Source organism: Cervus canadensis, chromosome 28 (assembly GCF_019320065.1).
Source record: "Cervus canadensis isolate Bull #8, Minnesota chromosome 28, ASM1932006v1, whole genome shotgun sequence".
NCBI lineage: Eukaryota > Metazoa > Chordata > Mammalia > Artiodactyla > Cervidae > Cervus > Cervus canadensis.
The window spans coordinates 30,652,484-30,678,269 of NC_057413.1; the positions used below are offsets into that span (position 1 = coordinate 30,652,484).

The 25,786-nt window shown below is 39.0% G+C and overlaps 2 protein-coding genes across 7 annotated transcripts in view; both read right to left on the reverse strand.

Moving 5' to 3' along the window:
* The window catches only part of ADGRF2 (adhesion G protein-coupled receptor F2), a 36,431-nt gene extending 35,395 nt beyond the window's left edge, over nucleotides 1-1,036 (reverse strand). For all 4 annotated transcript variants that reach the window (XM_043449454.1, XM_043449455.1, XM_043449456.1 and 1 more), the window contains exon 1: nucleotides 827-1,036. The gene's annotated coding sequence lies outside the window, so the exon portion shown is untranslated. The remainder of the gene's footprint in view (nucleotides 1-826) is intronic.
* A 15,349-nt stretch (nucleotides 1,037-16,385) lies between these two features.
* Nucleotides 16,386-25,786, reverse strand: part of LOC122429209 (CD2 associated protein) — an 84,442-nt gene continuing 75,041 nt past the window's right edge. For all 3 annotated transcript variants that reach the window (XM_043449459.1, XM_043449458.1, XM_043449460.1), the window contains 2 exons: nucleotides 23,869-23,932; nucleotides 16,386-19,361 (listed from right to left, as the gene is read on the reverse strand). In XM_043449459.1, the coding sequence (XP_043305394.1) occupies nucleotides 19,320-19,361; nucleotides 23,869-23,932 (106 nt within the window). In that variant the 3' untranslated portion in view covers nucleotides 16,386-19,319. The remainder of the gene's footprint in view (nucleotides 19,362-23,868; nucleotides 23,933-25,786) is intronic.

The following is a 25,786-nucleotide window of genomic DNA, read 5'->3' on the forward strand; positions in this document are numbered from 1 at the left end:
CCTCATTCTTTAATAGGCAAGTTTACTTTAGAGGGGAAAACTCATTTTGTCAAAATTCAAAGGGAAAAAAGTTTTTAAGCAGAACTAAACTTTCAAAATTCACACTCAACAAATACAAAGAATCCTTCAGAAAAAGGAAAGACTCAAATTAAGCACCAATTTCAACAATATTTTAAGGAAGAACATGAAAAGCAATAGACATGGGGATGTCTGGGTGGCTACCACCTCTCCCCGACCCGCCATGCAAAGAACAACACAAGTCAAGAGAAATCTACCCAAACTTTGTATTCCTCCTGAGAAAGTCTGATCTCAGGAAAACAGCATTCAGGATCAGGAATTCTTAATGCCATAGGTGAGTCGTTAGAAGTGCAGAATTTTTGTGTGTGAGGGTGTAAAAAGATTCCTCTGTATTCAAGGAGACTTTAAGGCTAGTGATGACTTGATAATAAGCCAAAATTATAGACAAAACATTACAAAGTGTGCTGAGGGAAAATCATGATTTTAAAAAAGTTGATTAGCTTCTGTATCTGTACTTAATCACTGTCAAGTCATCAAAGAAAAATTTCTTTAAAGATTCTAGTTTCCTGGACTCTATTTGCATGGGATCAGAGAAGCAGAGAGTAATAAACAAAAACAATATTTTCCTACCAGATTAGTGCTCTTATTGAATTCTGCCAAGTGCCCCTAGGTTACCAAATTCCTTTTTAAGACTAACTCCCTGTATACGTTATTAATGAAAGCCCACACTACACTGCCTCATTGGCTGCTCATCCCTGAAATTCTCCAAAGGAAGGCCTTGGACTGAGGAAGTCATGGGGCTACTCACTGTGGCCAGCCAACGACACTGGCGAATTTGTCACTGGCAAATTCGACCTACTCCCGGCAGCAGGAGATGCAGGTGTCAATGACTTCCCTTTGCCATATCTCACAGCAAACCAGCAAGCTGGGCTCCTGTATCTCTGAGCAGTCAATTTAGCCCCGAATGGTGGTGCCCTGGCTGAGGCCGTCAGGCTGGGCTCTGCCTGACACAGGCAGCCAGCCCCATATGCCCTGCAGCCTGACAGGCAAGTCCTGCTTGGGAGTAGTCTCTGCCGTGGGAGGGGCAGCGTGCCGAAAAATGGATGAGTCACACACTAAGTGAGCACATGCAGACTCTCACAAAAGGCCAAGGCTTCTCTTTCTGGCAAAGGATCCACAACTCTAGAGATGGCACAAGATCTGTGGTACTTGGTCACAGCTACTAACATCCTCACGCATCTGCCTAAGCCTGAAAATGGGATACGGGAAGCACAAGTGTCTGTGCTTGGAATTCTGTCTTTGGCTGGCTTTCTGGTTATGAAGATTATGGTTGTTTGGTTCTCTAATTGTCTCTGGATGTCCCTAGTTCAGGTACAAGGTGACACTGCCATTCCCAACCTCCTTGTAGTTGGATGGGGTCATGCAGGTTGTTCTGCCATGAAGAGCAGCAATTCAAAATGGTAGCCACTCCATCCTGACTTCCTGAGTAACAGGTATGGGGGCCTGCTCACCTGTGATGGGCAAAAGTGACGATTTTTTTTTTTTTTTTTTTTTGACGATTATTTTTAGTTGCTAAAATTTGTGGGCTATTTGTTACTTCAGCATAACTTACCCTCTACTGATAGATACAAGGACCAAGGCTCTTGGAAGATGACATGGACAGTTATACATCATTCTAACTTTGAAACCCTCACAAATCTTTTCCAAATTTTTAGCATTCATGGACTTTCTCGCTCTCGCAAGTCCATATTTCAAAAACCACACTCACATTTATCAGCTGTGGCATTTTTCAAAACCTGGATTAAAGGGTTCTTGTAACACAGAAAGAGGCCCTCATTCTTAATCCCAGAGATCCCTCATCCTCATTTTGCTTCCTGGATCTTCTTTTGCTCTGGATCTTCTAGGGAAAGAAATCTGAGAATCCCCTTTGGGGCTGAAATCCACTCAAGTTCCACCAGCAGATGGAAAAATCCAATATTCTCATTGTATATGTACCATACACCCAAGCGTCCCCTATATTAGTGGATATATGTAAATTATGTAAATTTCACTGCTGACCTCTCAGAGCTCACCGTCTTGTTGGGAAAAAAAGAAACATAGACGTGAGACTTCCCTGGTCATCCAGTGACTAAGAATCCATTTGCCAATGCAGGGGACAGGGGTTCAATCCCTCGTTGGGGAACTAGATCCCACATACCTTGGAGCAACTAAGGCTGTGTGCCACATCTACTGAGCCCAAGTGCCCTAGAGCTATGCTCCACGACAAGAGAAGCCACTGCAATGAGAAGCCAGCGCATCGCAACTAAAGAATAGCACCTGCTCGCCACAACCAGAGAAAGCAAGTAAGCACAGCAACTAAGACCCAGCACACTTAATCAATCAATAAGAGAAACATAAACATGGAAAATGAGTAAGACCAAAGCAAGGATGGGTTGATGAAGGCTGGTCCAGGGCCGCTCCATGCAGCCTGAAGGCTTGGAAGGGCACCTCCAGTTTCTAGTGATGGCAAAGTTGTGGCAACAGGAGAAACTGAGGCTCATAGCTCATATGCTGGGTTAACTTTTCTTGAGTATCTACTAGAGACACAGAATATAAAAGATACAGGTGTTCTCGGGGATCATCCAAGCCCAACCTCGCACTGCCCACAGGAGAAAACCAGTTCATTTATTTGTACCAGAGACTCTCATCTTTGGAAGAGGCACGTCTTGGCCTAAGTTAAATAAAGCAGAGCTCGGCAGCAGGGCTTCAGTCTCATCACCAGTTGCTCCCCGACTTATACATGGCTCACTGGTTGAAGCTTTTCCTCATGTTGTTCCAAGTCTCCAAAACTCCAAACCCACTGTCCGTTTCTTGAGGAAGTCTCCTCCACAGTTTGAAGTGAAACTGGGTGCCCTCCTTTTGCATACAATTACCTTATCACGACTTTTGTAATGTTGGGATCGGAATCTTCCCGTCTGAAATCATCTTTACCAGGGTGGCGACCTAACCTGTCTTGTTCGTTTTGTTCTTGCTTACAAACTGGGTCACATTCCTTTTCCTTTCCATTGGCCTCTTCTGCCACCTGAAAGGCCTCCACCCATCTCCACCCAGAGCTTCACCTGGTGACTCATTCCTGTCCTCAAGTGTCTACTCAGCTTTTGGACCATCCACCACCAATTAACCTGGCCCAGGTCCCCCTCTGCACCACCGAGATATGTGGTACACAAGATTGGCACCACTTCATCATTTAGGTTTCGGCTCAAATGTCATTTCAGAGAGGCATCCTCTGATTTGGTAGCCATTATTTACCTAGCCAAGGTCATTCTGTCTTCTTTCTTGCCAAAAAATCTAGACTTGATGACTCATCATTATTTTGAACCAGTGGTGACAACACAAGTCCTCTTACTGATCACTGAATTAGATGTAGATGGATGGCCATTTGTATTCAATGAAGTTTAGTGGGAAGTCTGCTGGGGGATAAGGGAACTTATAGGAAGGCTTTCTCCAGATAAAATGAGGGAGCTACCCTAGGGGAAGAATTTTATCTTGCCCCTTTTCATCTATCCTTTTCTCCCTTCCAGCTTTGGCAGCTGTGAGAGGATGTAACACCTGTAGCTATAGCAGTCATCTCGCAACCGCAAGGAAAATGGCAATATATTGAAGATGGGGAAACAGAAAGATTGAAAAAGTCTTGGTCCTTAATGATACCACTAATTTACTGAACCCACCCTGGGATCGATAACTTCTGGACTTTTTTGATAAATAATTAGTGCTCCTAGGATTGATGTGATCATAACATTTTCTATTATATGTAGTCAGAGTAGTTTGACTGATAACTCTAGTACCCTCTCCAAAGTAGCGCCCCAGTCATTGGCTATGATATTCCATGTATTTTCTTCATACATATCACCAGTGCAAATTATCACGCTTATTGAAATATTATTGGTTGGTTTTCTTCCCTCACTAAAAATTAAACACCATGGAGGCAGGAACCTGTCCAATTTTATCACTGCTGTATTTTCAGCACATAGAACAGTGGCTGGTGTCTTGTAGGAGCTCGATAAATGTGTGTCACACAAGTGATTGGATGAATAAACACCTCTGGTGACAACTCCTCGATACTTAACTATCTCTTATGGCAGACTGTGAGCTCCATTAGATCAGAGACTTAGATTTTATTTTTATCCCCCACCCCCAAACTAACAGACTGCTTGGCATACAGTAGTAGGTAATTAATAAATATTTGAAGGATGGAGACATATGCTCTCTGGACCCTTCCTTCAATAACCATGCCTCCATTTAGGACACAGCTCTTGAGAATCTCATATTGGACACCTTGGTGAAGGAATTCTGAATTGTCATCTCAGGACAGTTTAGCTTACAAGAGAATTTTATGAGAGTCTTAACCTGGCAAAAAATCCTTGAGATTGGCCTCCTAGACCGAACTTCTGATGAAGTACTTCCAGTAATCAAGAGCTGATCCCCTCAGAAGACAGTGCTTACAGTCACATTGCAATTATATTATTCCCCGAGTAGACTCAAATAGGTCTCTTTGTGACTGACAGCTATTGTCTTGTTTTTGAAACCCTGAACATCTGCGTGCAAGCAGCTGAACCTGGCAGGAACAAAATTACCATATTTCACTGACTCTAAGATGCTATTGATTGAAAGATGCGGTTATTTTATGGATAGCTCAGAAACAACACAGGTAACTAAACTCTGAATCAGTGCCAGGAAACCATGGAACAATACCAGAGGGTATTTCAATTTCAGAAGTGCATCTTAGAACTGGTCAAATACAAAATGTATTTATCACTTTAAAGTAATGTAGGCAGAATTCCATAGCTCCTCCATAGGTTGATCAATTTTTCTATGATTCCTCCAGAAACTTACTGATATATATTGGTTCTCTTCAAACCATGGAGGTAACTTCCCCCCAGTCCTCGCGTCCCAACCTCATCTCACATTTTTACAGAGAAAATAAAACCAGGAGATGAGACTCCATCCGCCTCTCACCTGCAAACCCACAAGCCCACCTTCACACACCCCCAGCTGCTCTTCCTTCCCTCCTGTCATGTTAGAGGAAGCCCCTGTCTCCCTGTCAACACTTGTCTCTTCCCAGGAGCTCTTTCCTGTCTCTTCAGCTCTTCTCCAGGGTGACATTCTGTTAGATTTCCTATTTCCTGCCTCATCAAGCTCTCCCTCTGTGATGGATCATCCCATTAACCTTCACATATAACAAGTCTCTTCTTTCCTAAAAAAACAAAAACTAGTTTCCCATTCTCCTACTCACTCCGCCCCACCACTTCCTTCTTAGCCAAGTTTCTCCTGAGAACTTTCCACACTGACTGTGTCTCCTTCCTCACACTCAGGCCTCCTTCAGGCCGCTGTAGCCAGCTATACACAGGCCACCAGTGCTTGCCCTCCACCTTCGTGAACCTACGTGTTAACTCTCTGCTCTCTTCTTGCTTTCTCTCTGGCTGCTGCTGCTGCTAGGTTGTTTCAGTCGTGTCCGACTCTGTGCGACCCCATAGACGGCAGCCCACCAGGCTCCCCCGTCCCTGGGATTCTCCAGGCAAGAACACTGGAGTGGGTTGCCATTGCCTTCTCCAATGCATGAAAGTGAAAAGTGAAAGTGAAGTCACTCAGTCGTGTCTGACTCTCCACGACCCCGTGAACTGCAGACTCCTCCGTCCATGGGATTTTCCAGGCAAGACCACTGGAGTGGGTTGCCATTGCCTTCTCCTGCTTGCTCTCTTGGTAGCTCTCAACTCAGGGGACCACTTCTCCCTTGATAGAAACACCATTCTTTTTTTATTCTTTCTTTTTTAGTTTTAAAATTTTGAAAGTATGTTAACGCATTTACAAGAAACTTGGAAAACACAGAACAAATTTACATATAGTTCTACTATATTTTATGCTTTTTTAACTAAATAACTGAAGATTTTTAGTTGGAGTTTCAATATCAAACTCTCAAAAACCAATAGAATGAATATCAAAAAAGTAGGAGAATATGGTTGACCTGAACAGTATCATGAACCAATTCAACATGATTAAGATTTATACAACTTTCACACAACAGTAGGATACAAATTCTATTCAAGTTCCCATAGACGGTAAACTAGGAGACACTGGAAAACATCCAGGGACATAAAACAAGGTGCAAAAATTTCATGATCTAAAGGTATTGAAATCATACAGGGTCTGTTCTCTTATCACTGTAGAATTGGTTAGAAATCAGTATCAAAAGATATTTGAAAATAAGCCACGTATTTTTAAGTGCAATGAAACACCATTATTTTTGTTTTGTAGCTGATTTTTTATTTTATTTTATTTGAGTATAGTTGACATAATATTGTGTTAGCTTCTGGAGCACAGCAAAGTGATTCAGTTATTCAATTCTTTGACCATTCTCTCCAAATAAGTCCCTTCATCCTTCCACCTACCAATCCTTAATCTTTAATTGTTGCACCTTTCTTCTTTCTCTTGGTTCATTTATTCCACTGTATAATTATCTGCATGCATGCTTGCTGTGTGCTCAGCTGTAAAAGGTTCTTCATGACCCCATAGACTGTATATAGCCTGCCAGGCTCCTCTGTCCGTGGAATTTTCCAGGCATGAATACCAGTCTAGGTAGCCATTTCCTACTCCAGGGCATCTTCCCGACTCAGGGATTGAACTCACATCTCTTGCATCTCCTGGACTGGCAGGCGAATTCTTCACCTGCGTCACCTAGGAAGTCGCATAATTATCTACATATTTATTTATTTGGAAGTTGTCTGTCTTTCCCTCCTCCTCCAGGAAAACAAGAGCTGGGCACACACAGTAAGTGTTTGGTTGTGAATACATTTGATCGCCACAGTTACTTCAACCATCCTTGAAAGTACAGGGCTTCACATTCATATCAATCCCTGGTCACCTTCTTCTCCCTTCTGGGGGTGGAAGGAGAGGGAAGAAGGAAGGGGGATAAGAGTTGTCACAGGACTGATACTTGAAGTAAAGCTTCTGAGATTTTTGAATTTTTTAAGATGAAAAGAACTCAAGCATTACTAGATCCAAGGTTCTTGGAAAGATAGAAATCTTGACAACTAATCCAATACATGAAATGTAAATTGGTATGGAAAAGTGGCCTCATTTCTGACACATTACAATAAAACTTTTGTTCCATAGCTTAGAACAACGTTTCACTTTTGACAATTGCTCAAAACACCACTAGAAAAATCCATTGATCAAGCAACTCTAAGTCCATTACACCTTTTATACATAGTAAGGAGTACACCACCGTGATGGCCTGCATAAGTTTCAAAAGGAAGAAGTCAGAGGAGACTATGGAAAGGGTTGTTAGGTCTTTAAAAACACTGGGGAACTGGTAGGGACTGGGCAGAGTTTGTGTCCGATGGCTTGGCTAGGTGTTTAAGACCAAGGTCTTTGGCAAGTCTCAAAGAGCAAGAGGTTACTACTGATAATAAGCTCTTTTACATAATCCAGAGCTTATCTTCCAGGAATTAACATTTCCTGGAGAGTAAGGTCTCAATCTATTTTTGCATGTTTTCTGAATTATTTCACACTGGGACAGGAAAGAATTCTCAGTTCCAGTATTGTTTAACACCGGAAAATACACTGAATTCTCAGCCATTGTGAAATCTTACTTGTAAATTTCTAAAACCCACCCTCCCAGTTTTCACTTATAAGCCCTCTTCTTTGCCCACCCCTCATCTTTCCTCAACTCCATTATTTAAGTAGTCAATATTCTCATTTCCGATCTTAATCACTAAGTGGGCTTTTAGGCTCAAATTTGATTGGCAGGCGACCTTGTTATCTTGCTCTTCCAGTGTTATTCTCTATCCCAGAGTTAGCCAGCTGGCTAAGTCTAAGAGTCTCAGTGCTGTAACAGACTGTGATGTTGAATGTCTCCCAGGGGCAAAGTGCTTCCTTTTTATTGTATTCATCTATTTACCTCAAGCCACTTCCCTGCTTTCTTTTTTGAAGGACTGCTCTTTTTAGCTGTGTTCCGGTCTTTGATGAAAATAACTAATAAACAATCTATAACAGGAATAGAAAATAATTTTATTCAAACCAAACTGAAGACTATAGTCCAGGAGACAGATTCAAGAAGCACTTGAATTGTGTCCCACTTGAATTGTGTTCCAAAAAAGGTGGGGAGGGGGAGAGGAGGTATACATAGACAAAAGCCCCTCAAATATAAATAGTTTGTCAAGAATTAGGATTGGAGCCAGCTAGGTGCTTGTTAAGTAAGGGTTGTTGGTGTCCAGAATGGTTGCATAGTTTCAAGAGAAGACCTTGAGACCATGAGGATCCCCTGGGAACTCTATTGGTAGAGAATCTGCCTTCAATGCAGGAGACCCGGTTTGATTCCTGGGTTGGGAAGATCCACTGGGGAAGGGAAAGGCTACCCACTCCAGTATTCTGACCTGGAGAATTCCATGGACTGTATAGTCCATGAGGTGGTAAAGAGTCAGACACGACTGAGCGACTTTCACTTTCACTTCACCTTGAGACCACAAGTTTGCAGCTGACAGCTGCTAGCAGACATTGTTTTGAGAATAGCTTGTGGTGTCCTTGAGTCTGATACAGTTCAGAAAATTTAAGTTCTTGGTGATGCAGGAATGTGTCTGAAATCATATGCACAATGGCCATGCAGCTCCATTTTGCCTGAACCAGTGAGTCCATTTTGATTTTTCAATGTATTCTCCTCTTGACTGGTTAAAGCTGATGTACGATGCGTGTCTGACAGGCCGTGTGACAGGCTGTTCTACTTAAAATACAAGTCAAATCATGGCTGAGCCAGAATGACTTCCCCATACCTCAATATGTGAATATTTCTTTCGTCACCTGTGGCTTAATATTTACTGGTCACTCCAATTCCATTTCACTTCCAGATGCAGACCCCAGCACCCTTATTCAGTGGGATGCTGTTGTTCTGCTGGGGTCCTGTGGATTTTGGTCTCAGGTTAAAACCTCTAGACACACCTATTTCCCTGCTTTACAGGAGTTGGTGACCTTGCAGGTGGACACCATTGACTATGGAAGTCTTCTCCAAGCTTAGACAACAGTAACCCTCTAAAGAGGAGAAGCCACCATCTGTTCATGTATGTAGCACCAAGGACAGGAAGGAATAACACTAAATACACATTAGAACAGCTCTTAAAATTCAAGTTCTTAATTTTTTTGTTAAAAAAATAGATCCAAAGATGTGATGACATCTACTCAAGTTCCTTGAGATGGAGAATGCAAACCCGGATTAGAATCCAAATTTCAACTCCTATCTCTTCGTTCAAGAGCAGGGTGACAGGGAAGAGTTGGGGAGGAACTACTCAGTAGTGAATAAAAACACTCAAATGCAACCTCTCCTTTGCCCTTCACATTGCCTGTAGATACTTGCTCGCAAAACTTTATTTTACAAGAAAAAGAAGACAGTTCTTACTAAATTTTGTGCTATCAAAGCCCTCAGAGGGCTGTTTTTCTCATTCTCTGGGACCTTTGTTTCCATTAAGAATCATAATCACTAGTTCTTACTTGCTCAAAATAAGCCCTGAGCCTTTCGCAACTGACACCAGCCCATGTGGAAGGCTTTGCTTCTCCCCAAAGTGCACTGTGGGGCTTCGCTGGAGGCTCAGTGGTAAAGAATCCACTTGCCAATTCAGGAGACGCAGGTTCGACCCCTGGGTGGGTAAGATCCCCTAGAGGAAGAAATGGAAACCCACTCCAGTATTCTTGCCTGGAAAATCCCATGGACAGAGGAGCCTGGCGGGCTACAGTCTGTAGGATCACAAAGAGTTGGACACTACTGAGCTCACACACACACACACACACACACAAAGTGTACACACAAAAAGTGCACTGCAGGGAGCCCGCCGTTGTGTGACTGGTTGGTGGGAAGAGCTGTGTGATCTCCAGTTCTCTCCTCCTACAACGCATGTCCCACAGCTTCAAGTCCCTCAGATGGTCGTATTCTTTCTGGAGTAGCATGGTTCTCTGCTTTTGTGACCCTGTAGCCATGTCGTCAATCACAAGATGGACATTTTAACCCCCTTGTGGAGAGAAAAGTCATTTTCTGTTTAGAATTCTAGCAGTCTGGATTTGTCTTTTCAGGCATGGTTATGGCACCAAGGACTGCCCACTGACCACCTGCTCTAGTGTCAGACCCCAACTCTATGTGAATTGTACAAGACCCTTGTGGAGAAGACAGGTGGCAAAATGAGAGAGATTTATGAAGCCCACTGCATAAGCTCACTATTGTGTGAGCTTGTTATTGACGTAAGTGACATGGAAGGATTTGATCTGGTTGATACAGATACACACTGCAGGGGAAAAAATGGAGAAATGGAGCAGTTGCCAGAGAACTGAGGGCAGGAAATGGCAAATCAGCTTTGAGGAAGGGCTGAGGACACTGCAGCCACCTGGGGTCAAAGGAACGACCAACAGACCAGATGGTTTTGTTGCTGCTGTTGGGATGTGATTATTCTGAGAGCAGTATATGTAAGTATGAAGCACTCAGGGCCCTTTTCTTTGTTCTTCTCTGAGTAAATGATCACAGGGAAAGTATTTCTTTTTTATTGAGAATTTTTTATTAGTTTCGGGTGTACAACATAGTGATTCAATATTTTTATAGATTATACTCCACTTAAAGTTATAAAATATAGGCTATATGCCCTATGCTGTATCAAATATCCTCACAGCTCTTAATTTTTTTTAATTTAAACTTATTTTTAAAATTTATTTATTTTAATTGAAGTATAATTGCTTTACAATATTGTGTTGGTTTCTGCCACGTGTCAACATGAACCAGCCAAATGCATACGTACATCCCCTCCTTCTTTATGTTTTTAAATATTTATTTACTTATCTATTTACTGCATCGGGTCTTAGTCATGGCATGTGGGATTTTTTTTTGTTGCAGCACCCAGACTCAGTTGCTCTGTGGCATGTGGGATCTTAATTGAACCCACATCCCCTACTTTGCAAAGCAAATTCTTAACCACTGGACCACCAGGGAAGTCCCAAGAGAAAGGCTTTAAACTGTAGCAATGATTGTTTTTTTCTCTAGATCCCTTTTGAATCAGGGAAGTGACAAGGTTTGAGCGACCTGCCAAGTTCACATGGCTACTACTTTTTAGAGCCAGTTTTCAAAGCCAGATCAATAGGATTCCAAAGCCTCAACTCTTTGCAGTCGTCTGTCATGTGGAACTCAGCGAGGAGGAGGGCAGGCTAGGAGACTGTAGTGGCTATGTCCCTGTTCCGGGGGAATTCAGTTAGTTGGAGAAGTCTGTAATATTTACAGCTTCTAGCTGCATTTGTGATTTTAAGCAAGGCATGAGATGCTGAGCTTTATTTGATTGCCATCTAGTGGTCATTTAATCTTTGTAGGGAAGCTAAGCACTGTAGTTTTTGTTTTCCATGTCTTTGCTGAAAAGCCATGAAAATCATTTAAGTTTACAAAAATGTATATCTAGAAACAAAGAATATTTCCCCAAATCTTAACTTACGTGAGACCGTGTTACACGGAGAAATCTAAACTAGGAATATGAGATCACTAAAAATTAACTTTCTAAGTTATTTTATCTAACTCTCTTACTGATAGGAAAATTGGATACTCAGAGAAATATAAAAGGTTACAAAGAATATTCTTCACATGTTATGTAGAGCAAGCATATAATCAAGAGCACAGGCTTCAAAACTAGCTGGCCTAGTTTTAGCTCTAGCCTTCTATGCCTTGGCCAAGTTGCTTAACCTCTCTGAGCCTGTTTCCTCAGATGTAAAAGTGTAAGAGAAAACAACCTCATATGTGAAAGTGTAACAGAAGAGGTGGCAAGAATGCACAGAAGAGCTATACAAAAAAGATCTTAATAGCCTGGATAACCATGACGGTGTGATCACTCACCTAGAGCCAGACATCCTAGAGTACAAAGTCAACTGGGCCTTAGGAAGCATCACTACGAACAAGGTTAGTGGAGGTGATGGAATTCCAGCTGAGCTATTTAAAATCCTAAAAAATGATGCTGTTAAAGTGCCACACTCAATATGCCAGCAAATTTGGAAAACTCAGCAGTGGCCACACAACTGGAAAAGGTCACTTTTCAATCCAATCCCAAAGAAGGACAATGCCAAAGAATGTTCAAACTACTGCACAGTTGCACTCATTTCACAAGCTAGCTAAGTAATGCTCAAAACCCCTCAAGCTAGGTTTCAATAGTATGTGAACCGAGAACTTCCAGATGTACAAGCTGGATTTAGAAAAAGCAGAACAACTAGAGATTAAACTGCCAACATCCGCTGGATCACAGAAAAAGCAAGAGAATTCCAGAAAAACATCTGCTTCATTGACTATGCTAAAGCCTTTGACTATGTGGATCACAACAAACTGTGGTAAATTCTTAAAGAAATGAGAATACCAGGCCATCTTACCTGCCTCGTGAGAAACCTGTATGCAGGTCAAGAAGCAACAGTTAGAACCGGATATGGAACAAGAGATTGGTTTCACATTGGGAAAGGAGTATTTCAAGGCTGTATATTGTCACCCTGCTTATTTAACTTATATGCAGAGTACATCATGCGAAATGCCGGGCTGGATGAAGAAGCATAAGCTGGAATCAATATTGCCAGAAGTATCAATAACCTCAGATATGCAGATGACACAACCCTAATGGCAGAAAGCAAAGGGGAACTAAAGAGCCTCTTGATGAAGGTGAAAGAGGAGAGTGAAAAAGCTGGCTTAAAACCCAACATTCAAAAAACTAAGATCATGGCATCTGATCCCATCACTTCATAGCAAATAAAGGGGAAAAAGTGGAAGCAGTGACAGACTTTATTTTCTTGGACTCCAAAATCCCTGCAGATAGTGACTGAAGCCATGAAATTAAAAGACGCTATCTCCTTGGAACAAAAGCTTTGACAAACCTAGACAGCATATTAAAAAGCAGAATTATTTTGCTCACAAAGATTCATATAGTCAAAGCTATGATTTTTCCATATCACATCCAGCTATGTATGGATGTGAGAGTTGGACTATGAAGAAGGCTGAGCACCGAGTCGATGCTTTTGAACTGTGGTGTTGGAGAAGACTCCTGAGAGTCCCTTGGACTGCAAGATCAAACCAGTCAATCCTAAAGGAAATCAACCCTGAATATTCATTGGAAGGACTGATGCTGAAGCTGAAGCTCCAATACTTGGGCCACCACCTGATGCAGAGAGCTAACTCATTGAAAAAGACCCTGATGCTGGGAAAGAGTGAAGGCAGAAGGGGACGACAGAGAATGAGATGGTTGGATGGAATCACTGGACTCAATGGACATGAGTATGAGCAAACTCCAGGGGATGCCTGGTGTGTTGCAGTCCGTGGGGTTGGAGAGTAAAAAACCCCTCTAGTTCGAACCTTTGAACTCTGTTGCCTGTGCTTAATCATGTTGGCTTTGCACCTTTTGTAACGGAATATTGCCTATAGCCTGAATATACAGGATAGCCTACTCTCAAGGATCTGACCTTTATACTTTTCCATTAAAAATTGCAGAACAGAGAATAACACTTGCTTGGAGGTTTATAGGCTGATTGCTCACCTTTGAACCGGCCTGATTAGCACAGAGAAGAGCAGCAGGAGATAACTGTACTTTTATCAGTTATCTAGTTTCTAAAAGTAGTAGTTTCTAAATAGTGGTAGTTTCTAAAACACTCCATCATCACACATGTTCTTTTCTGGGAGCCCCTAGGTCCCCTGCCTTCAGTGGGTAGGGCTTACAGCAGTTGGCTTCTTTTCAGTTTCACAGCCACTGCCATTTGGCCATAGAGGATTCACATCTAAGACGATCTGATGGACATGTCTTTATTTTGTTCCAAATCTCAAAGCACTTGGGAGATATTTTTACTATAAAATTGTTGTGGCTGTTTCTTTATTTGGGAAGGATGTTTTTACCTTAAGTCTCTTTCAATCTATCAAGTCGATTTTTCATTCTTTTATTGTTTTTGGTCGGTTTCAAGGGAGAGTGTAAGAGTGAAATATTATTATTCTATCATGTCAGACTATATTTGCATCCTGTTAACATTTAGCAATATTTCTAAAAATACACATTAAATATTAACAAGTTATTTCCCTTATTAAAGAACTAAGTTACTCAGTGCACTTAAAATACAGTTTTACTTTTCCTAGCAGTATTCACACAATTTTCTGGGAACTGACATATAGCTATTAAAAACCACTTATAAACTGATAGGAAAGACCACCACCCAATAGATGCAAAATGAAAAACCACAACACCTGTGATAAAAAAATTAGCTCTATACAAAAAATACTGATATTTATTTCTAATTTTCCTTTTATGTAAGCATATTCACAATAAAGTTGTAAGTAGTAAAAATAAAAACAATAATTGTTAGGATTCAGAAAAAACTTTTCACACTCCACCACCACCTAGTCTCTTAAACCTTGAGTGGCAAATAAAGTCGAATAGACCCATGAGTTAAGCTGCTGTCAGCTTTTACTTCCTAAAATGGGGCTAAATTTGAAAACTTTTCCTTCAGACAACTATCTGCACAGGTGTTAGACAATGTAAATGTCTTTTCAAATATATCATCCAAAATCTTACCATCATTTGCACCTGCAAGGCTTAATTTACCCCATGTTTAGAAAGCCCAACAAAAAGCAAAAATTATCAAACTAAAAATTTTAAAATGACGTGCTACACTTATTTTCCACATTGCTTCATAGTAGTGTCTTCATCCTTTTCTGACTCAGACCTTTCGGATTTCCACGAAGTCTGGAGTCATATATGTGCTCAGCAAGAGTAAGTGGGCATCACGTCCTCTGGACAGTAGTGCTGCCTACCTGTGGCTTTGCTGTGAGCACTTTCAGTGAGCTGCAGTCAACTGCAGTCCAAAAACCATGAAAATTTCCAGAAATAATTCATAACCTTTAAAGTGCATGTTGTTCGGAATAGCATGACAAACCCTGCACCATCCTGGTCTGGACATTAGTCACTTAGGAGACACAGGGATGCAGTGTTTACATTAACTAACTCTTTGCTTTAATAATGCCCCCAGAGCATAAGAGTAGTGATGCTGGCAATTTAGAAATGACAAACAGTGCTTCCTTTAAGCGAAACGATGACAGCTCTTGAGAACAAGGAAAAAAAAAAAAAATCATCTGCTGATGCTGCTAAGATCTATGGCAAAAAAAAAAAAAGAATCTTCTATCCGCAAAACTGTGAAGAAAACAAATTCCTGCTAGTTTTGCTGATCCACTTCAAGCTGAAGAAGTTAGCCCCAGCCACGATGTGTGGTTTAAGTTCTTAGTTAAAATGAAAAAGTCATTACATTTGTAAAATATCTTGAGAGAAACCATACTCATGTAACTTTCATTAGAGTATATTGTTGTTAACTGTTCCATTATTAGTTGTTAATCTCTTAACTGTGCCTCATTTATAAACTAAATTTTATCACAGGTGCGTGTGTATAGGAGAAAACATGACATAATATAAGGTTTAATATTGTTTGTGGCTCTAGGCTTCCTCTGGGGGTCTTAGAGTATTCCTGCTGTGGATAAGGACACATGACTGTATTTTCTCTTATTTACCAGAACATCCAGTTGTGAGTTCAGAAACCCAAAAAGTTCATGTTCAAGTTTATACTTAAGCAACCAAGCAATGGATGGGTAGTTGAGGCTTGGGAAAACTGTACTCAGTTTTAAAATCCTCCTGTATTCTATTCTCATATCTTTATACTCTACTTTGCTCTTTCAAATCAGCTTTTTCCAGATGACAGAAAAATGTAACTGTGGAGAGCTTCCATGCTCAGACTAGCTCTTTGTTTCAAATATTTAAAAATCTCAATCTCTGAGTCAGTAAGAGACTTTAAATTGGGCAAAGCACTCTCAGATCCATTTTGAATAGAAGACAAATGAAAGGAACATTTCCTCCAAAGAAAGGGACGCTGCATTCAACAACAGGGGGAGAGGATGTACTGTGCCTTTTTCATCTGCCTAATTCACATCATCTCCATCACTGCAAGATGTTTTTGAGAAGAGTAAATTAACCTCTCCCATTTAAAAAATTCTACCCCATGGCAAAGACTCCATAAGGTACTTCATATAAATCATTTCAAATTCTCCTAGTACTATGAGGTAGGAATTATCTCACAGTTCCAACTGAAATAAAAGACTCACAAAGGTTCAAGAAACATCATTCAAGTCTAGAACTTTTAATGCCTTTTTATCTTCCTGTTAGCACTGTTGTATTTGGATTGCAAAGAGCTGGACACAACTGAGCGACTAAACTGTTTTATTTGGAAAACTCAAAGTAATACAAAATAATCTTCGTCATACTCTGCAATGAGCACAAGCTAAAGTTAATGAAAAAATAATCAATAAAGACCGACACAACTGGCAATACTATTCTTTATTTTCTTTTTGAAGGAGAAGCATGCTTTTTACAGCACCTGTAAACAAGTCAGTGAAGTATACTGTTCTGAGTTTCCCCATAAATATATATTATTTTTTTTTTTTTGGAATGTTAGAATACCACAACACCAACTGCATTACACAATAGTTACTGAAGGCAAGTTAGGCTATAACAAGGGTAAAATTTTATGGCTAAAAATATTCATAGCAGCAACTTTTAAAAAGATGATTTTATTAAATCAAGTCATTGCACTTGGTCATTTTATTGCTACAGCAATACAAGGCTATTACATTTTAACACTTCTCATTGCTGATTTGAACTGATTGTCTCATTCTGTTCATACATTTCAAGTTTAAATGCAAGCATAAAATGTTTACCAATACATCCAGAGAGCACTTGGGTTGTTGTTGTTTTTTCTGTGATCACAGTAAGAAGCATAAAAAGAGAATCCTCTGTTACACCAGGCCCATTCTCTCTTCCTATCTTCAGACTTAGATTTTGTAGAGAGGTAACAGCTTTATAGTATGACCGAAGCCTAGTGGTCGCATACATACACACAGTACATCTAATATTAAAATATAATTTTGAAAATTAGTAATATGATGTGTTTCAAAGAATAGCAAACCTGAACAACACATTCACTAACAGTCTGGCAATGACAGACGCCAAGCAGTTCACCTCTGCTCTGTCATTTATACTCACTCATTATTAAAAAAAAGAGAAAGATTTGTCCCCAAGTAAAAGCTATTATTATTACACAGCATCTTGTGATGTGAACTTTACAGGAATTAATAAAATTCCTATATCAAGAGCAAATACTGGTGAATTGCTAGATTAAAATAATCGTTTTTCCCTTTGAATTTGTTGGGTTTTCTTTACTATTTGGTCAAGGGCAGGAAAACAGATATGGTACTTAATTATTTTTCAATTCTAACTGAGGCAAACAAACACTTTAAACTTAAATGTCTTTCTGCACTCATGACCATCTTGATCTTACGCACTGGTGAGAAAATAACCAACAAAAACTTTAACAACAGCCTCAAATCCTCTGGAAACTTCCCCTGCCCTATTATTAGGGTGGGGAGGAGTCCCTTCATAAGACTTTACAGTCATCAAACTGAAGGATGATTTCCAGAATACTCTTTTTATTTCTACCTAAGGACCTTCATATTAAAAGAAAATTAGATACAATTTATTTAAGAAGAAGGAAATCATTCATTTAACAAGTCATTTAAAAACATTAGACAAGGAATAAACAATTTTGTTCAGTAGTGACCTCATCAGAAGAGCCTAAGGACTTCAAAAAGTTAAAATGTATTCACTCAATACACAATCAGATTTCCCCCAAAGCACTAAAGTTGTGGATCTAACATCAAGTAATTATGTATTAGAGTTTCTATCATTTTCTATTTCATGTTTCTTTTATTGGAGACAACATGACAAAATTTCATTAACACAAGATTTCAGTATTTTAAGACTAAAACTTAAAGGAAAAATATTGGTTTGGGGGTTTGAACAATACAAAATAGAAGCATGATAGATGGTACTTAAAATCTGAAAGTCATTTGCTATAACAAAGCTTAAAGTCTAATCATTTTGCAAAAAAAAATCAAATTTTTACTTTTAATATAAACTCACATATGTTGAGACATTTTATCTGTAGGTAACATTTTAAAATGTTCATAAGTGATTCCGAAGAATCTGGTCTTCATCCATTTTGTGAAAATCCATTTTGAAAATGGCCAACTATATTTGGTTTTAAATAAGCTTTATGATCTACTAGACACTCTTTTTAAAGTTGGTACCTAAATGATAGCCCAAAACATCTCCACCGGTTAGCTTAGTCTAGCAGGTAAATTTCACAATGCAAAACCTGAGTATATACATAATGATAGCATGTCAAAGTATGAAACTGCACACTGAAGTTCTGAAAGTTCCGGAGTTTTGTTTTCTACATTTCGGTTATTAAAAATCAGAGGCAGGGGCATGAAAAATTAAATCACAAGATCATGAAATGAGTTAATATTTGAGCCCGTAAAACAAGCAGAGAAGTACAGCAATAAGGCTGGTGTTTGCATATTATATGTGCTGTTGCTTATAGGCACAAGTTAAGGGTTAAACTGACATTTTTAGTTCCTTAGACCTCACATGAGCTTAGAATATAGCTCATATTTTCCCCAAATATTTAACAATCTGATACATTTTAACTAAATTCCTTTTATGAATCCTATAGTGCAAGCAATATAAAATATTCCCAAAGTTGAAGAAGTTATTTTGATTATTTCATTAGTTATTACTATATGCATGGGTGAGTAATCTGGTTTGTAGCTAGGAAACTCCTATTTCATCACCCAGAGTACAAACAGCACTGCAAACAGGCACAACAGTGTAATCCTGGGTTAAGAAGCTAAACATAAAAAATATATATATACAAAGTTTATATCCCTTATGTTTTATGGGAAAAGTAGTGGCTACAGTTACTATAAAGCTAAACTGTCCCTCTCAAATGACATATTTTACAGATTATTTGAAAAGATACCACCATATTTATAGCATAGATCTCTTTAAAAATAATACTACAATTTTGATTAAAAAAAAAACTATTGTGAACTTTCTTTCCTTTTTATACAGATTCAGTAGTATTTTCAAGCAAACTAAACAACAAAGTTTGCAATCCCAGCACATAAGAAATAAGGCCTCTTTTTTCTTTTTTCGTATTGGCAAAACAAAATATATAAAAAAATTCACCCTCCCACCTACAACTTTTCTATAGATATAATATACTATATTCATATAGTATATGAGTTCATATACTCATATTCTTTATCACAACATCAGTATTTGTCATTTCAGTTGAAGTTCATAGTGTTGCTTCTAAATCCCTGGAACATCGAGAACACTGGGGTGCACGTCACCTCAGGAAGACAGGAATGCTTTTTTCAGCTTCTCTATTTCCACCTAAAATACAAGACATAAATTGAGCAACAGACAAAAGTCTTTAGTAAGGTGAGTTTATTTTATCCTAAGTTGAGAAGATCTGATCATAATTTCAAGCCTCCAGATTTTGGTTTCCAATCTAAAATCCAATTTCCAATGGTGTGATAAATACTTAAAAGGTTCAACAGAAGAAAATGTCACAATGCAAGTTCCTTAGTGGTAGGTGACAACAACAAAAAAAGTTATCTACAGCTGCTTTTGTAGAGAACAATGTTAAATAATGTGAGTATTTGAAGATCTCTAAGAAAATCTTTAGCCCTGCAAAGAACAAGAGCATCCTTGAAACCAAAGAAATATACTCGTACCTGTAATTACACAAAGTAGGCAGTACAGATTTTTGCCCCCCACCCCCCAAAAAGCAGTACCAGTTTAGTTCTATGTTTTTCACTTACTGCTTAAATCATATTAGTAAATCACTTAACCTCACTTGGTCTCAACTTCCTCAACTGTAAACAAGTATGTTCTAGATTAAGTTGCCTTTGAAGCCCAGGAATATATATAAAATTCAGACAATGGGTTATAAATATTTCCACCATTAGGTAGAAGACATTCTTCACTTAACAGAAATTCATGATTTAAGACACTGAGGAAAAAAGTTAGAAAATTCACAAAATTTTCACAATAACTCTAGGGTTGTTTTTAATTTTGACATAATAGAAATAATGAAGTTGAGCTGAAAAGAGATTAAATACCACACTTGTGATTCTGTGCAGAACTTGTACTGGTAAAGTCTAAGGCTTTAAAAGCCACAGTTTTTGTACTCTCTTCCCAATTATATCCCCTTCATGGATCACAGCCTTGTTGTGGAGAAGGGACTTGTATAACTCAATGAAGCTATGAGCCATGCCACGCAGGGCCACCCAGGACAGATAGGTCACAGTGGAGATATTTTGATCATCTTTGACCATTCACTGCATGTAGAAACATTTAGGGCTTACCTTCTCCTTATAACATCATTCCTCTCTACCATCATCCCCTTCCTTGATAAGGCATACAAATAATGCATGTTATGGCTAACTTCTGACAAATAGTTCATTACTAAATGATGAGCATTTTGCAACTGTCAGAAAGCATAATTTCGATAAGCTCACCATCTCCTAAGGGATCCTAACCATTCAAGAACAGTTTGCTTATTCCAGGATATTTCCTGGTATTATTCTTTGACTAAGACGATTATTAGCTAAACATGTTAGCAACATTGGATTGAGACAAAATACCCTCAATCTTCAGCTAGAGTTTCTCTTTTAGCATGTTTATGTTCATCGTTCATCACTAGTTTTTTGTATGACTCCGCAGTATAATTTAATACTATCTGATGTTAATGTTAGGGCTTCCCTGGTACTCAGTGGTAAAGAATCTGCCTGCCTATCTATGCAGGAGACGTGGGTTCAATCCTTGGGTCCGGAAGATCCGCTGGAGAAGGAAATGGCAACCCACTCCAGTATTCTTGCCTGGGAAATCCCACCAACAGAGGAGCCTGCCAGGCTACAGTCCATGGGGTCACAAAAGAATCGGACATAACTTAGCAACTGAACAACAACAACAAATGTTAATGCTATAGTAACTCAAAGTATTATTTTTAATTTGGAGGTAAATATAGTTTCTCCTTTAAAACTATGATCCTAAAACTCTATTGCCTTTATTAAGTATACTTTTGCAAATACAAGGGTCAAATTTTTCCCATTTAAAAAAAATTTATAACACGGGTCAGCAAGAAGCTAAATAACAGCCGATTTTCCTGGGAAACAAAAATTAGATGAAATTCTTCAAAATAAGAAACAAATAATTCATTTGACTTCTCATAATTTTTATGAAAAATTAAATAATATATACAAATTTAGCATTATTAGTTCCTCTTTCTAACATTAATACCTATTTCCATATATTAATATTGCTATGTATAAAAATAAAAGGAACAAAAGTCAAGAAACATTCAAAAAATTTTTTCCAATGTCTACCATGCTTTACACTGGGAACTTAACACACATTTAGAAGATAATATGTATCTCCTACCATTTATTAGTGTGAAAAAAATTTGTCAGCAATCTAATATGTATACAGCACTGTACTAAAAAGCTATGGGCAAAGATGAAACAAAAAAAGATCCCACCTCCAACAGTATAGAAATGGGCAAAGTAAGTATATAACATAAATAGCAATAAGATAGAAAATTATTACTTATTCATCTCCTATAAAACTAAACATGAATTTGAAATAAGAAAAACTGCTTTTAATCAGAAGACTGGTGGCCAACTCAATGAATGTCATTGTTTGAGCAGGGCCTTGAGAATCTACAGAACTTGGGCACGAGAAGATGAGACAAAAGGGAAACCCATACAGTAGGAGCAAAAATTCAGACCAGGGACCTTCCTGGTAGTCCAGTGGTTAAGACTCTGCATCTCCACTGCACAGAAGTAAGGGTTCACTCCCTGGTCAGGGAACTAAGATCCCACACACCACACAGCATGGCCAAAAATAATAACAATAATAATCCAGGCAAATCAACTGTAAGGGACAATTGGGGATAAGAGGGAAGTGAGAAAAGAAAGACAAACCAGGATTGGGACATAAAAGACTTCATACACCAAGTCAATAAGCTTGAACTTCATTCAGCAAGTAACAGGAAGTTCTCAAAAGCACCGAGTGAGGACAGCCAAGGTAAGAATGAGAGAGAGAAACTGAATGGAAAATGAGAGCATGAGAAATGGACAGAAATATCGGGGATAGAGAAAAAGGTTCGGGAGTAAAGCCAGGAGACCTGAAAACTGAGTGGAATTAGAAAAGACAGGAGTCCCACGTCTGCATGACTAGAAGGGAAACAAACTTTCAACACAAACAGAAAATCAGAATCTGAATAGAAGGTATTACGGGTAACATGCTAAGTGAACATTCAGGAAGACGACCAGCTGGAAACACAAGAGAGAAGCTGGGAAAAGAAGAACTTGACTTCAGTGGAAGATGCACCACAGCTCATCGCCGTCTCCTGGGCACAGGGGAGCACCGTGGATACACGGAGAGGAGGGCTGAGGAGAGCACTGCAGGAGCACCTCACGTAGGTGAGGAGGGATGAGAAGTCGGACAGAGAATGCAGGGTCACAGAAACCAGAACACACTTTGAAAAGGAGAAACGTGAAGTGCTGGAGAAACTGAAGAGAAGAGGAGTTGTCATTAGAAAGCCAAAATGCAAAGGGTTGAGGACTGAATTAAAAGTGAAGAATCAGTGACTGCAAATGTATGCTTTTCTTGTGCTTTTGCTGGTCTTGGAACAAATGAATCACGAATGAAAAGAGAAAACTACAGATCAAGAGGGTAGCAAGACCTAAAGGGGGGCTTTTTATTTTTGAATAAAGAGGAAAATTGAGTATTTTCAGGCAAAGAAAGCAGAGTACCAATAAAGGGTACCTGTCAGATAAAAAGAATAAAAATGGAGTTTTGATAATCTGCCAAATACCTTCATGTATATATCTCAACAAGTAAAGCTAAACCAGGTAAGTGACTTCCTCATTCAAGCTGTGAAACTTAATACCTAAGAGCAAAGGTTCTGGAGTCTGGCTGCTTCTGTTAAAAAATGTTAGCTCCACTGCTGACTTAATCATTCTAAACCCTAGTTTCCTCACTCTTAAAATAGGAACAATGATGCTTACAAGTTATTATGTGTCCAATGAGACAATGTTCAGGAAGTGCTAAGTCTGACATATGCACAGTTCTGAACTGAAAGTCACAAGGCTACGTCAGAAGAGGAGCTCAAGTTTTTTTTTAACAAGTTCCATGTTTGCTGTTCCACAGTGAGAACAAAAGGAAACAGGGTAAATAAGAAGGTAAGGTAAAATAGGGAGGAGTATGCAAGACTTAACTACAAACTGGGAAGAGCCTCTTAAGGAGGAAACACCTGTTATGCAGGAAAAAAAACTCAAACACACAAAAAACACAAATGAAGACAGAAGTCAGTGAGGATGGGAAAAAAGGAAGATAAATAAGTGAAACTGTCAGTCATCAGCAGAGTGAAGATGATGACATGTTAGCTGTAAAGCAAAATTAATTCAGTGAGAAATCGAAGTCAGCAAATCTAAAGCCATTTCATTGCCATTACCACTACCCCTGCCCCCAAGCAAAAAAAGGAAAAACAAGTTTAACTGTGAAGAAAACTACAGGTCAAGAGAGAAACAGAGTGCAAAAGATCTAGAACTAGACACTTTTAAGAGACAAGAAGGATGTCTGCTTTATTTAGGAGTGTATCCCCTGTGCCTCACGCCGCCAAGAGTGAACACTCAAAAACATTTGCTGAATGAATGAATGGAATGCGGCAGGGAGTCAGCAAGAGATTAATTAAATGGTGACCCATGGTAGGGAGTGTCCAACCAAAGCAGGATAGCATAATTTGTGGTGGAACCAATCGCCCAGTTGGGTTGGAAAAAAACATGTCTAGTTTATGCTGACTACAATCTCAATGCTGGAAGAGATGAATTACCTCTAGATTACTTCTCATTTCCTTCTCTTCTTCCAAATCTTTTCGTAGTTTATCCAGTTCTTTCCTAAAAACAAAGTTATTTATTGCTGTTAAGTCTTTCGATTAATAAATGTACTTGAGTAAGGCAAACAAATCTGTTGGCTGATATCCCAGAACATAGGAAAAATTTTGCAAAGGAAACAACCATGTTGATTAGAAAAACCTCAAATTCTCTGGATGAAACAATTCAAACTGACAGTTAAAAACACAGCAAAAGGAGGGAAAACCTGAGAGAACAAATTTTTAAGTGAATACAGGTAATTTTCCATATTCAGTTATCATCCATTTCCAAGAGAGGACACACAGCTCAAATAAGGTGGTAAAATGAATGTCAAAATATGTCACGGGGCAAAACAAATTATAGTTTTTAATATAATAAACCTGAACTTTACATATATCTTTCTCTTTTTTTTTTTTTTAGTTCTACCACTTTATTGCTACCAACCCATTTCCCTCCACCCTTGTGCACACATGCTCAGTCATGTAATCCCATGGACTTCAGCCCGCCAGACTCCTCTGTCCATGGACTTTTCCAGGCAATAATACTGGAGTGGGTTGCCATTTCCTTCTCCATATCTTTCTCTTTTTTAAAATAAATATTACATTAAAATCCAAAATTCAAACCAATAACAAAAAGCTTCAGCCAGCAATTCCTCTCCTATAACTCATGTTTTCATTTTTCTAGGCTTCTGTCTTTTTATGTAGTCATTTTTCCTTCGATTTCATTTTCCAAGAGGAATTCAAGACTTTTAAAATAGTCTTTGGAAAGACTTCTAAAAGATCTGATATATACACTTTAAACTATAGGTCATTAGTATTTTTATTCATTCTACAGCTTATTTAAGAGCATCCACAGGCAATCTGTACATGTATTTCTTAGTTCTTAACAGCACACTTGGCATAAAAAAATGTAAGATGGCCCAACCCATTTATTTTATAAATACCCAACTCAACCCTAGCAAAAAGTGATCAAAGTCCTCTGAGAAGAAAACCAAATATACATGCAGACATATCCCAGATCCAAAATAAGATGAATCTTATTTGCTAAACTTTTAAGACTAATTAACCCCTGTGTTTGACATTTCTAGCCTCAAATTATATTTTTCAGGTTTATCTATACTATAACACGTATTACTACTTCACTTCTTTTTATGGCTGTAGTCAGGTATCCCACTGTATGGCTGGACCACACGCTGTTTCCTCATTCATCAACTGATGGACATTTAGGTTGTTTGCACTTTTTGGCTATTATGAATAACACTACATACGATTTTTGTACAAGTTTGTGTTTGAACACTTGTCTTCAATTCTCTTGGACAGCATTATACCTTGGAGAGGAATTGCTGGATCATATGGGAACATGACAGTTAACTTTCTGAGTAACTGTCAGGCTGTTTCCCAGAGTGGCTGTACCATTTTACATGCCCACTCGCAATGCATGAGGATCCCAATTTCCCACACCCTTGCAAACGCCTGTTATCGCTCATAGTTCCTATTGGGCCATCTGAGTGGCATGAGATGGTATCTCACTGCGGCTGTGAGGTGCGTGTGCCGACGGCCAGCGGTGCTGAGCATCCTGTCGTGCGCCTAGCGGCCACTTCTCTGTGACCAAACTGCTGGAACCCAGTCTGATCGAGCTACTACTTCCTGCTTCCACTGGTTTGCCTTTTTCATAATCAGGCTAGGTTTTCTTATTCAAGCTTTACAATTCCTAATTGGAATAATCAGAATTAGTAACTGAGTCTCTAATTATTCTGTTTTCTAATTCAAGCTTTTTGCCAAGAGGAGAGACACTATTAAATTTCTTTGCAAACAAACTTGCTCATACTAGAAACTTCTTTACCTGATATAATTTGGAAGGACTCTTTACACATGTGTT